General features: G+C 44.3%; 1 protein-coding gene and 3 pseudogenes across 3 annotated transcripts; 1 reads left to right on the top strand and 3 right to left on the bottom strand.

The window, feature by feature from the left end:
* The first annotated feature begins 112 nt into the window (after positions 1–112).
* LOC127298575 (wall-associated receptor kinase 2) lies at positions 113–12006 on the top strand. 3 transcript variants are annotated; one of them, XM_071819814.1, is made up of 4 exons: positions 113–7928; positions 8020–8202; positions 8333–9520; positions 11133–12006. In XM_071819814.1, the coding sequence occupies exons 1-3, from the start codon at positions 7028–7030 to the stop codon at positions 9514–9516; spliced, it is 2268 nt and encodes a 755-aa protein (XP_071675915.1). In that variant the 5' UTR covers positions 113–7027; the 3' UTR covers positions 9517–9520; positions 11133–12006. The 3 variants fall into 3 exon arrangements, with proteins under 3 accessions (XP_071675915.1, XP_051184387.1, XP_071675914.1); XM_051328427.2 differs by lacking the exon at positions 11133–12006 and having other exon boundaries at positions 113–6205; positions 7089–7928; positions 8333–9761; XM_071819813.1 differs by lacking the exon at positions 11133–12006 and having other exon boundaries at positions 8333–9761.
* On the bottom strand, positions 2434–4161 carry LOC139830036 (putative wall-associated receptor kinase-like 16; annotated as a pseudogene).
* Positions 4322–5193, bottom strand: LOC127298578 (uncharacterized; annotated as a pseudogene).
* On the bottom strand, positions 10193–11320 carry LOC127298577 (wall-associated receptor kinase 3-like; annotated as a pseudogene).
* Positions 12007–13223: the final 1217 nt, after the last annotated feature.

The following is a 13223-nucleotide window of genomic DNA, read 5'->3' as shown; positions in this document are numbered from 1 at the left end:
ATATAGGGACAGTGGAATTGTTAGTCACGTGTGGTTCTATAATATTTGTTTGACAAGTATGTATGGCATATCCTCTCCATTGGTGAACAGACAGAGTCTCACTATGCACATCGGCAGTTTGTTTTTCTCTTCCACAGCTTAAGCAATTACTTTCCTTTTCCCCCTAATGTCATTCTTCTGCACTATTCTGATGTTAAAAATATAATTATAGCTATGACAGGTTTTCCAAGAGGACATATGCCTAGAAAACGTAGCTGTTTAACATTTGAGATCATATTTCTAGATCAGTAGAGTGCTTGCGTACTGCGAATGTTTTATTTCCATTATCTGACATGGAGCTAGCGCAGTCTGAGGATAATTATAGTATATTTGGCATGTGCTGAGTAATCTGAGGGGTACTAATGGGCTATAATTTGTATCTGTAGGGAATGGATACCTGCGCAGTCAGCTCTTCATGATTTGCACATCTACATTTTTATCTATATATGCAATAAGGTATGCAACCCCATTCATTTCTTCAGTTCTTGGAAAAGGTGCATGTAACAAGAATGTTTGCTGCTTAGTTCATTTAATTGACCTAGTTAGTCTTATAAACAACAGTAGCAAATTCGAGCATGATTCTAAAACTTTTTCCTGTTATGTTTCCATTTTCTTTTGCTTCTACATTTTTTGGCTGCTTAGTTTCTAAGCTTTCTATCTTAACTTAACAACAGGGAGCTTGCATAACGAATTTCCCTTTGATATCATTTATGTAAGAAAATAATAATACCGAAGTAGCAAAATCTGCATCCTCATGCCAATCTTTTTGTACAATTAGAGCTTATATCAAAACCATAACTGAGTGACCTATTGGAAACCAATTTAATGCTTGCTGCAATTAGAGTTGCCACACATGCAAAACTGTGTTGTCACCTAAAACCTGCAGACAACATGAGTATAGCATGACTTAGTGCAAGAATACCTGCAGATCATTAGTACGCGTATGTTGTTGTTGCAACTTTAAACTCACAGCTGATAACTTCCCCTCCCCTCACCTCTTTCGTCATTGCAAGTTTGCAACACCTTGGCCCAACCAAAGCCAAATGACCAAGGATGCCCTCCCACCTACCATGTGAGAGGCTAGTTGGGCTCATTACTGACTCACTAGTCCATGGTGGGACTAGGGAGGAAGTGTAGTGCATAGTCCACTGGACTAGCCCACGTAACTCTGCAAACTAAAGGGCTTCTTTCTCTTGGGCCTTTATCTTTGACTTATTCTTTTCTTCTAGTCCTTTCTTGGGACTTGTTGACCTTGACTTGAGGCTTGGACTTGGTTTGACTTTCTTTGATCGCTTTGACCATGCCACGCAGGTCCGAGTGGGCCCCTTGGTAGGCATTTCGCCAATACTACAACAAACTAAATCCACTATCTGTTGCCCTGTTGGTTAGAAGCACCTAGGAGTGACTGCATGCATGCTGGACTACAATCTATGTCCCAATGGCTTTCTCCAGATACAACTTTCAGCTCATCACCATCAATGAGCAAGGAGGGCATCACCCCTGGACGCCCACCAGGCTTTTTAGCACCGTGGTTATTGCTGGCCGCAGAGGTAGATCTCCAGCATGGTCACCAGTGCCTGCCTGATATCCTCTGCAGCTTCATCAACTCTTTAAATTATCTGGCTTATGTACAGATGATTCCAAGGGGTCGTTATAGTTTCTCAATTTTGCAAAGTCCCTTACGTAGTTTGTTGGGTATGTGTATAAAAATTCTAAACTCTATAGATGAACACAAACGTTAGGCCTTTAGGATCCAAAGCCTAAACATATACCTCCGTTTATCTTAATCTAATGGGCAGGCAGTAGATAGAGAGGAACCTTGCTAAATGCATGGTTTTAAAGGCGTCGCCTAGGCGTCGCCTTAGGGACGCCTAAGCGTCCAAGCGCTCCCCCTCCGCCTTAGAAAAACGCCCGCCTTAGGCGCCTAGGCGTCCAAAGCGTCCGCCTAGGCGTCGCCTAAGCGTCGGAGCGCCCCCCCTTCGCCTTAGGACGCCTTGGCGCCTTTAAAACCATGGCTAAATGGATGCGTAAATAGAAGTTGGAGATCATTAATATGGACAAGTAGACCTCATATTTGGCGAAATATTTGTTCCGTACCAATGGGTAAAATTAAAGCTGATAAATATTTAAGAAACACATTGTGCTATGTAGACATAATTGATGACTATTGGACGACTATGTGTACACACAGTAGCACAATTACAGAGTTGTCCTGGAGGCCTAGACATCATGAGCAAACCAATATACATAAAAGAGCAGATATAGTGACCTTGAAAGATGTGCTAGTGGGGACTGTAGCTCCGACCATGTCAACTATGATGCTGTCAGTTAACTGTACAATATATTACCCCAGCAGGCCAAGAACAATGTATTACAGTTATCATCTTGCAATGTCTACATGTAAGACCAAGTTGGCTGTGTTGGTGCTCTGCTATTTCGTCTGGTTGGAACATATAGGCACTGACGACTCTCTGGGTAATGCATCCTCATAAGATTTGGTGTGATAACTTGCTGCATCTGGATTCTCCTTAACATCTGCAAGCGCTCTGCTACTTTATTTTTGGCCTCTCATCTCCTCTTGGGCTCAAACAATGGATGAAGAGTTCCGCTAGTTTTTCATCTTCTGTAATATCATAGTCCAGCATATCATGGAGCTTGTTCTGGTGAAACATCACAATGAAAGCATGTGACAGCGCTTTCTGTTCATTAGGACTATCAATGTATATTGCCTTCTTTCTTGTTATTAACTCAAGAAGAACATCCCCGGCACTGTAGACATCACTTCTGTCAGTAAGTTCGTGACTGACGAAACACTCAGGGTCAAGGTACCCAAGAGTTCCTTGGATAAACATGATGAAATCATCTTTATCTATGGGCTTCAGCGCTCATGCTCCGAAGTCTGCAACTTTTGCATTGTATTCATCATGCAAGAGTATATTGCGTGTTTTGACATCCCTGTGCAGAATTGTGTGAGAAGTTGACAAAAAATGTAAGCATGGGTCTCTGCTGATTGTGTAGCAATCTTCAGTCGAAGATTCAAGGGGATTAGTGATCTGCGATCACTGTTATGAAGGAACTCACATAGTGTACCATTTGATATGAACTCATAAACCAACATTGACACATCTACCTCCAGGCAGGAACCGAGTAACCTCACGATATCAGTGTCTAGATGCATCCAAATTTAGACAAAGTTAAGACATGTTTCATTGGACGGAGAGAGTATATGAAATGTGTCAACTTGCCTTGACCTTATGCCATCATATAATTTCCGAGCTCAATTTTGTTTAAAATACGCATCCTTCTATTTCTCCTTCCTGTGCTTTCTTCTCTGAAATCTCATAGCCAACATGCATGTTCAATGCCATCACCACGACTGCGGAAACACTGAGACCTGCATAATGATTGTTTGAGATGCTACAACACATAAAAAGCATGGAAATGCGAGTTTGGTAATCAATAAGTATACTCAGCTATGACACTTGCCTATAATCAGCTGTTGAATCCGGCTTAGCACAGGTTGACATCCAGAATTTTTGCCATCTGATATTTTTCCTACCCTACATTGCCACACATAGCCTCCTGGTGTGTTGCGACATACCTCATTTTTTGCATGGATATAATTCTTTATACTCTGTACTTGGGATTCTGCTGATGCGACTTGCACTCATCTACTCCCTCCGTGTAGAAATGTAAGAAGTTTTAGCTATTTTATAGGTTCACTCACTTTTATTTGTATCTAGTCTACTTTTACTGTGTAGGTTCAGTCCTTTTAGTTTGTATCTAGTCTACTTTAAAAATAGCTAAAACATCTTACATTGGTGTACAGAGGGAGTATATCTGAACTTCTAAAGAGAATTTTAAAAAAAGTAGCATGAAATCATGAATGAGTCGAATTGTAAAATACAGGAAGGAAGCTAAAGGAACAAGAATCTACCGAATTATTCTTGTAATGATGAAGTTTATTTATCGGCTGAAGTTGTTTCTTCAGAGAGTTTCTTATCTTGAGGTCCAAAAACAAAGGAAATTCTGTTCAAGTATATACTTCACCTTGACATCCCTGGGAGAGATAAGGCTAACCCATGTTTCCTTCAGAGCAGTTGCACATGTACCCTGTGCCATTGCTTGCATCCACACAATAGCTGTTTGAGTTAGCACATGCATAGCCTGTTGACGCCGTTCTCCATCCTTTGGGCAGTCAGCTTAGAATCTATTGCCACATTGTTCATTGGTCTATTCTAAGAAATGTCTTCTTTTGTTATTTGCATTTCGGGGGTAAAGCTTATCTTCTAGTCATTGAGTTCGCAGAGATTAGAGTTAGTAGAATTGAGCTCTTTCTGATGGTCCAATCACTGACAACTGGGGCACACCTCTTTGCTCTGTTGTTGATGAACCCAAGGTGCCCAACAAGGTCCTGCTGCCTGAAGCTGTACCATCCAACCTCTGCAACCATATCATAGAAGCATGGATTAAATGCCCATACTCTGCTCTTGTTGGTCAAGATCACCACAAAGTCGGCGAGGTTTGGAGTGATGGTGGTTTCACAGCAGCCCTTCCCAGTGCATGGGGCTCTGGTGGACGTCCTGGGTTGATGCCCTGGCGGTAGAAGTAGCAACCAGCAACATACAGGTCAGGGTTGCCATGCATGTAGCGACCAATGATACCCAGGGTGCTGCAGCCAACAACCGTGAAGCGGTTGCGGGTGGTTGAGGGGATGAACGGTGCATCCACCAGGTCGAAGCCGCCGGTGTTGTTGTCCATAACTGTGGTGTTCGACGTAAAGCAGTTGTAGCTGATGGGGCTGTAAACACGCATCTCACTGCGCTCCAGGGAGATGTCAATGAGCCGTATGCATCGATTGATGCAGAGGCTGGGATGACCCATTTCGAAAAAAAGGGAGATGTCAATGGTCTCTGTGAGTGGGTCACCAATCATAGGTTGTGGGGATTGGAAGGTGCTGTTGCAGGTGACAGTGAAGTAGCTGTTCAAGCTTGTCGCGGCGTAGTCATCACCGATGCCAATGCAATAGGGGATCAACACATCGCCACACTTGCCAGGACAAACTGATAATGACATGGAGAGCCTAGAAGAGGTTGCAGATAGCGCCGCTACTTGGAATGCGATGTGCATCGGGAGGGCTGATGCTTCTTTCATGGTTGGAGACTTGGTGGTTACTTCCTATGGTGCTGTCTTTCTAACTTGCAACTAACGCCAATGTTATACCTTGTTCCTTTGTTGCTGTCATGATATGTGATTGTGTACACAAGACTTGTTAGACCATGGGGCATGGGTTGTGAGTAGCTGAGAACTCCTTTGCAGATGATAAAAGATGGTGTTGATGCCTCAGATATTATAACCCACAGATGAGTTCCACTATTATTGCTTAGCTATTTCGAGTGTGAGATTAGTGTTAATTGGGAGACTTTTTCCACAATTGTTTATCGTTTTAGTGTTCAATGTATACTAGTAACAAAAATAGTATTAAGTTTGCTTAACAATTTCTATTGAGAGGTTTCTCTGAAATCGAAAGAAAGCGTGCTATACTTTCTTATAATCTGGAGAGATCTTCACTTATTTGTACCGTTTGTGTCTAAAGGTGAAAATAGCAATGCACAGAAAAAATGACTAGTTGGCTTACACAATTTTATTGAGTGGTTCTCTGAATTTGAAATAGGACTACATGGCTGCTTGTAATCTGGAAAATTCTTCACCAGTTGATATGTTCATTCATATGCCAGTCAGAGTATAGCTCTAGTTTGTTGTCCCAAATGTGAACGCGTGTCCGTATATCTTATTGGTTAGATACTGTGGTTTGAAATTTTCTCCTGCAATAACAAACTAGGTGGAATCTAATAGGCAGCTTCAAAAGTAAAGATAAGCTTGGCCAGCAATGATTTGAAGTGCACAACTAGGCTGAACTCAAACTTATATTGACTGTTCACACTTCCTTCTTGATTCAAAGTTTTCACAGGCATTGGTTTATGATATCGTGTCTGGGAAAAACAATGATGCATGCTGATACTGTGGAGGTCAAGCTCATGGCCTGAAAAATGGACTGTTACACTCAGGCTTAACAAGCGCAGGCTTGGTTTCAGTTTGATTAGAAGTCGAGTATGCATGTGAGCATGAAGCCTGGTTCCAGATCATCCTATCTTGGTCCAAACAGGTACTGGAGCTGAAAGGTCCTCAAACAAGCTAAGAAGAGTTAAATTTGGAGCCTATTATTTTTCATAATCCCTGAAAATTGAACTGGTCAAGGTGTCTACTATTATATTTACCCACAAAATAGTATAAACAAGAAAAGGGCCTATAAATTCTCGTATTGATAGAGATTAGAGACTGTCCTTTGTGGTAGCTTTCTGTAACTACTATAGTTGTATAAGAAATTCTTCTTGAAGACTTTCAGAGCTATGCAAGTATGTCTTACCATGTGGTGCTATAACCTATGTTATTCTGAATGCAAATATACATTTTAACATCTAGGTAGGTTACTTAGGTGGTGTATACCTGAGTGATATGACAGGCATGATATGAGTTATCTAGATATGTTTTTGTACAATCAAATACATGTAGCAATCAGTTATTCAGTATTATGGTACAATTTGGGGTGAAAGTTCGACAGTTGACTAGGACAAACCAAACCACCACCTACTACCTAGCTAGTTGAACCGTAGTAGCATGCATACATCACCTCATCTTGAGAAACGAAATGAGAGGAAAAAGTTGGATACATCAAATATTGTACCACAACTTGCATTTAGACTTTTACCTGGACTGGAACATTCTAACCTATTCACACTTGCATACATCAGTTGATGACTTTTGTTTTCTTTTATAGGAGTTGATGAAATTATATGCTAAGGCACAATTCATCTCATAAAAAGAAACCTTGGCCCTCGTCACAATCACACTAATTTGCCTAACTAAGCAAGTGATAGCCCGAGCCATACATCCAAACTTGCAGCAACAAGCATCAACACGGGTCCTAATGTTTTTCTTGAAACTAATCGTCTTCTTCCTCCTGGTGATGGCTGTGGCACCCGCCCCAGGTGGTGCTGCATCGCTGGCGCTGCCAGGCTGCCCTGACAAGTGCGGCGACGTGTCCATCCCTTACCCCTTCGGCATCGGAGCGCAATGCTCCGCGGTTAGCCTCAACAGGTTCTTCAACCTCGACTGCAATGACACATATCACCCATCACGGCTGATGGTGGGGGGGCCGGCCGATATGGCCATCGAGGTCGCCGATATATCGTTGGAGCGCGGCGAGATACGGGTGCTTGTCGCCGTCAGCTACGTCTGCTTCACGTCGAGTGCCACCATATCAGCAAACATCGCTGTGATGTTCAGCCTGGAGGACACACCGTTCCTCCCATCCACTGGACGCAACCGTTTCACTGTCATTGGCTGCAACACCTTGGGGCTCGTTGGCGGTTTCCGTGGAGGTACGAGCCAGTACCTCGCCGGCTGCTACTCCTACTGCGACGGCATCAGTGGTGCATCAGACGATGGGGCACCGTGCACCGGGACGGGCTGCTGCGAAGCGTCCATCCCAACCAACCTCACCACCTTCAATGTGTCATTTCCGATGAATAGTAGCGGCGTGTGGGGATTCAACCCATGCTTCTATGCCATGGTCTCTGAGGTTGGGTGGTACAGCTTCCGGCGCCGTGACCTCGTTGGCCAGCTTGGTTTCGTCAACGAGAGGGCAAAGGATGGTGCACCTATCATCGTGAACTGGGCGGTCAGGAACGGATCGTGCCTCGAGCCAAGAAACGACGTGTGTGTCAGCACAAACAGTTATTGTGAGAATGTGAGCAATGGACCCGGGTACTTGTGCAAGTGCTCCCTGGGGTACGAGGGCAATGCCTACCTCAACAATGGCTGTCAAGGTAACTACTGAGGGAATATCTGCCTTTTTGTTTAAAGCTTCAGTTTGACTTATTTGATTGCGTATAATTATTTTGTTACTGTCATCTTTAGATGTAAATGAATGCATGCTGCGTGAGCAAGACCCCAAGTACGAAGAGTTGTATCCTTGTAGGAATGGGATCTGTTATAACACTCCAGGTGGCTATAACTGTAAATGCAAGGGAGGAACAAGAACTGATGGTACAAATTTTGGATGCCGACCTCTGCATACTCGAGATGATCAGCTGGCTATAGGCAAGTTCGCTCTTGTTTATTTTGTGTAATCCTCCATCAAGATTGATATATGTCTGTTATATTTGATAAATCTCGTAGTCTTGATAATAGCAACAAATACTACCCTAATTAGAATTATATAATTTTGCAGGCCTGAGTGTTTCTGCTGTTGTGATGATATCCTTGGCATGTCTTTTGGTTATTCAATTGCAAAGGAGAAGGCACAAAAAGGAGAAAGATGAGTATTTCAAACAGAACGGAGGGCTCAAGTTATATGATGAGATAAGGTCAAGGCAGGTCGACACAGTTCGCATACTTACAGAAAATGAGATCAAGATAGCCACTGACAGCTACAATGAAGATCATATTCTTGGATGTGGTGGTCATGGAATGGTCTACAAGGGTACTTTGGATGACAATAGAGATGTTGCCATAAAAAAGTCCAAAGTAATAAATGATGACTGCAGGGATGAGTTTGTAAATGAGATCATAATCTTGTCACAGATTAACCACCGGAACATCGTGAGGTTACTAGGCTGTTGCCTGGATATAGATGTCCCCATGTTGGTCTACGAGTTCGTCTCCAATGGTACACTATCTGAGTTTCTTCATGGCAGTGCTGATCGCAAGCTGCTACCAATTCCATTGGAGATTCGCCTGAAGATTGCCACTCAATCAGCAGAAGCTCTTGCTTACTTGCACTCATCGACATCTCGCACAATTCTACACGGGGATGTCAAATCTGCTAACATCTTGCTTGATGATCAGCACAATGCCAAGATTGCGGACTTTGGGGCATCGGCGCTCAAGTCCATGGACGAAAGCGAGTTCATCCTGCTTGTCCAGGGAACCCTCGGCTACCTTGACCCTGAGAGCTTCATCAGCCACCACCTCACCGACAAGAGCGACGTCTACAGCTTCGGGGTCGTTCTCCTTGAGCTGATGACTAGGAAGAGGGCTCTCTACGCCGTTGACTCCTCCAAAGAAAAGAGGTCCTTGTCCCACAGTTTTGTCCTGATGTTTCACAAGAACAAGCACCGGAGAATGCTGGACTCTGTGATCGTGGTCGATGCTGCGGCCATGGTTATTGTCGAGAAGCTTGCCATTCTCGCCGTGCACTGCCTGAGCGCGAGAGCAGACGACAGGCCAACGATGAAGGAAGTCGCAGAACGGCTGCGGGTGCTGTGGAGGCACCAGATGCATGCAGCCGGTGTTGCCAACTATGATTGTGAATTTGATAGCAACTATGGAGGATCGTTTTCGTCGGTGGTTCTCCCTTTGGACGAGTCGATAGACCTGAGCTTGGAGACGTGCGAGCTTGTGCAGCTGTCCTGACCGTGTAAGTTCTTGTATCATTTGTACACTTACTAATAGCTGTGTTTATTCGAGGGATTTGAATACACATCATGTGATACTTTCGTGCGAGGTGATTTAGCAATAGGGAGCAATGACTTTCAGTGCTGATACATGAAATTAGCACACGTACACTATCAGTATGGATAAAAAAAATCATAAATCTCCATTGGTTGTCGTTGATTACTTTGGACTTCTTTATGGCAACTTTTTTGTCATGATCTACAGTTGCTCTATAAACCATCCCTTGACCACCGGTAATCACTGCATTTTTCTGTGGCTCTCTTTACCTCTTTCTCTATAAGTATATGAATGGTGTCCATTTGCCTTGACCTCGTCTCATCATATAATTTCAGACATCCATTTTTTTAAGTACACATCCTTCTCCTTCCTGTGCTTTCTTCTTTTAATTTTTGTAGCCAACAATGCACGCCAATGCTATCACCACTACTGTGGAAACACTGAGACCTGCAGCATGATTTTTGAGATGTTTCAACTCATCAAAAGCCATGAAATGCACCTTAACAAAGAGTATGCTACAATGTATCATCCTTTAACTCACCACCTGTTTAGCTTGGGTCAGCACAGGTCGACATCCAGATTTTTTTTCCATCTGCTCTTTTTTCTATTACGCATTTGCACACATAGCCTCCTGGCATGTTGCGACATACCCCATCTTTGCATGGATATAACTCAGTATACTTGGGTGTTTGCTTATGCAGCTTGCACTCATCTAGGTCTGAACATAATTATAGATTGAAGATAAATTAGCATGAAGCCATAAGCAATCCAAAATGTAAAATATATTAAGGAAACTAAAGAAAAATTTAAGAAGAATGAAAATCTACTGAATTATGCTTGCAATGATCAAGTTTATGTGTTTTCTAGAGTTGTTCCTTCTGACAGTTGCTTATCCTGATTCCCAAAATAAGAGAAATTTTATATGACTAAATTATTCACCTTCACAGCCTCTGGGAAGATAAGGATTGCGCTCGTATCCTTCAGAACAGTTGCACATGTACCCTGGGCCACTGATTGCACCCACACAATAGCTGTTTGAACTGACACATGCATATCCCACTGGTGCCTTTGCTCCATCCTTTGGGCAGGAGCCATTTCAGATGGCCCAGTCAGCAACAACTGGGACATCTCTCTTGGCTCTCTCGTTGATGAGCCCAGGACGTTCGACAAGGTTCTGCTGCCTAAAGCTGTACCATACAACCTCTGCAAGCATAGTGTAGAAGCATGGGTTGAATGTCCATACACTGCTCTGGTTGATAACTACGAGCGCTGCGTAGGCAATGAGGTTGGGGGTGATGGTGGTTTCACAGCAGTTCCCAGTGCATCTGTGCATGGGGCACCATTGGATGTGCTATTGATGCTCTGACACTAGGAGTAGCAGCTGACCACGTACAGGTTTGGGTTGCTGTGGGTGTAGTCACCAATGAGACCCATGGTGTTGCAACCAATGACCATGAACTGGTTGCGGGTTGTTGACAGGATGAAAGGCGTACCCACTAGGTTGAAACCGCCGGTGTAGTTGCCCATCATTGTGGTCGACGTGAAGCAGTTGTAGCTGACTGAAGGTGCTGTTACAGGTGACAGTGAAGAAGCTGTTCATGCTAGCTGCAGCACAGCCATTGCCGATGCCAAAGGGGTAGGGGATTGACACGTCGCCACATTTGTCAGGGTATCCTGGGAACGAAATGAAGAGCCCAGAAGAGGTTGCAGATAGCGCCACTGCTTGGAAGGTGATGAGAATCATCAGGAGTGGTGCTTCTTTCATGGTTGGAGACTTGGTAGATACTTCCAATGGTGCTATCTTTCTAACTTTCTAACTTAAGGCAAATGCTTTCTCAGGTTCCTTTGTTGCTATGTTACACCGACTTGCTAGACCATGGGTTCTGAATAGGCCATAATTCCTCTGCAGATGATAAAGGCCGACACTGATGCATCAGATATATTATTTGGTCATTAACAGTTGATCATAATTTTTGATTCTATTTTGTGGGTGAGATCAGCGTTGAGTGGGAAGACTTAGCCTGAATTTTGTATTGTTTATGCTTTCAAAGTTGGAAAACACAATGCATACAGTAAGCAACAAAAAATGGCTAGTTTGCTTAGTTGTTTGTATCGACTACCAAGAAGTTTGAAAGGAAGTAATACTATATAGTTGCTTATAAACTGGAGAAATCTTTGTCAGTTTGTATTGTTTTAGTGTTCAAAGTTGAAAATCAGAATGTACATAACTTGTCTTATTAGTTCACTTGCATGTTTTTGTTGGAAGTTTCTTTGGACTGGGAAAGGATGACAGTTGATAGGTTTCTCTGATTAGTTCACTTATAACTTGGAAAAGTCTTCAGCAGCTTATTGGTTTGTTTACATGCCAGTCAAAGCATAGCTCTTAGTTTATCATTCCACATGTGAACGCATGCCATATCTGCTTGGTCAGATACTATAGTTTGGACCTTCTGCAATAACAAATTAGATGGAAGCACTAGTCAGCCAGGTTGAAAAGTCAGGATAAGCATAGCCAGCTGCATCATGTAGTGCATAACTAGTCTGTAATCCAAAAGCATTTCTACTATTCAATCTATTTGTTTTACTCGCGTTATTCACAGGACCCATGACCAGATGTGCTGAAGTTATTTTTCGCGAAAACGCAAAAGCCTTGCGTTTCGATGCATTGATAGATAAAGAAGAGTTTATGTACAAGTTCGAGGACGGACACAACACGCCGTACAACTCGACCCAAGAAAAAGAAAAACTAATCTAGGGGAGCAACTGGCGCACACCCGGGCTCCCGCGTCCGCCCATTGCCGCGTCTCGGCCACGATGTCGTTGAACAAGGATGACACCGAAGGCCGCATGTTGTCAAAGACCACCGCGTTCCGGTGTTTCCAAATCCACCATGCCGTAAGCATGATCACCGACGAAGTGCCTTTGCGCAGCTGGCGAGGGGTAGTCCGCACCACCAGCGACCACCACTCCGCGAAGTCACCCTCAGCAGTGGAAGGGCCTGAGGTGGATTGGATCCACGACAGAACCTCAAACCAAATCGTCCTGGAGAAGGAGCATCCTGTGAGCAGGTGGCTCATGGTCTCGATAGATTGGTCGCAGAGCGGGCATCTCGGCGCATGCGGAAGGCCGCGCCGTGCCAGTCTCTCCCCCGTCCAGCATCTGTCAAGGCATGCCAACCAGATGAAGAACTTCACCCTCGGCGGCGCCCAGGATTTCCAGTTAAGCTTCCATGAACCTGAGATGATCGCCCCCTGGAAGAGGGTGTCGTAGCAGGAACCGGCCGAATACTGTTCATCCATCGTCCACCGCCAAACCAGCCTGTCCGGATCCGCTCCAAGCTGCGTGTCCCTGAGCCGGCCCCATAGCTGAACGTATTGCCACAGTGCTAGGGCGCTCGGTGCACCAACTATGTCGGGGATCCAGGTTCATCCAGCCAACGCCTCCCGGACCATGCGTGTCTTCCGCCGACGCTTCGGTACTAGAGCGTATACCTTCGGCGCCATCTCTCTGATGGACATGCCATCCAACCACTTGTCCTCCCAGAAGAGGGCAGATTCACCGTTGCCGACCACCATGGAGGTGGAGGCCGCAAAGACATCCAGCTCCGTGTTCGAGAAATGCATGTCCAACCCGCGCCAAGGTCGCAGGGGATCCGTACGCATCCTCCA

Source organism: Lolium perenne, chromosome 5 (genome assembly GCF_019359855.2).
Source record: "Lolium perenne isolate Kyuss_39 chromosome 5, Kyuss_2.0, whole genome shotgun sequence".
Taxonomy (NCBI): domain Eukaryota; kingdom Viridiplantae; phylum Streptophyta; class Magnoliopsida; order Poales; family Poaceae; genus Lolium; species Lolium perenne.
Note: the sequence above shows the minus strand (reverse complement) of the source record. Positions and strands in the feature narration are given on the sequence as shown.

Bases quoted from the DNA above. Each gene is read 5' to 3' on its own strand.
- LOC127298575 (XM_071819814.1), top strand. From the start codon at position 7,028: ATGTTTTTCTTGAAACTAATCGTCTTCTTCCTCCTGGTGATGGCTGTG. The intron at 7,929-8,019 runs GTAACTACTGAG...TGTCATCTTTAG, and splicing joins CCTCAACAATGGCTGTCAAG to ATGTAAATGAATGCATGCTG. The intron at 8,203-8,332 runs GCAAGTTCGCTC...ATAATTTTGCAG, and splicing joins AGATGATCAGCTGGCTATAG to GCCTGAGTGTTTCTGCTGTT.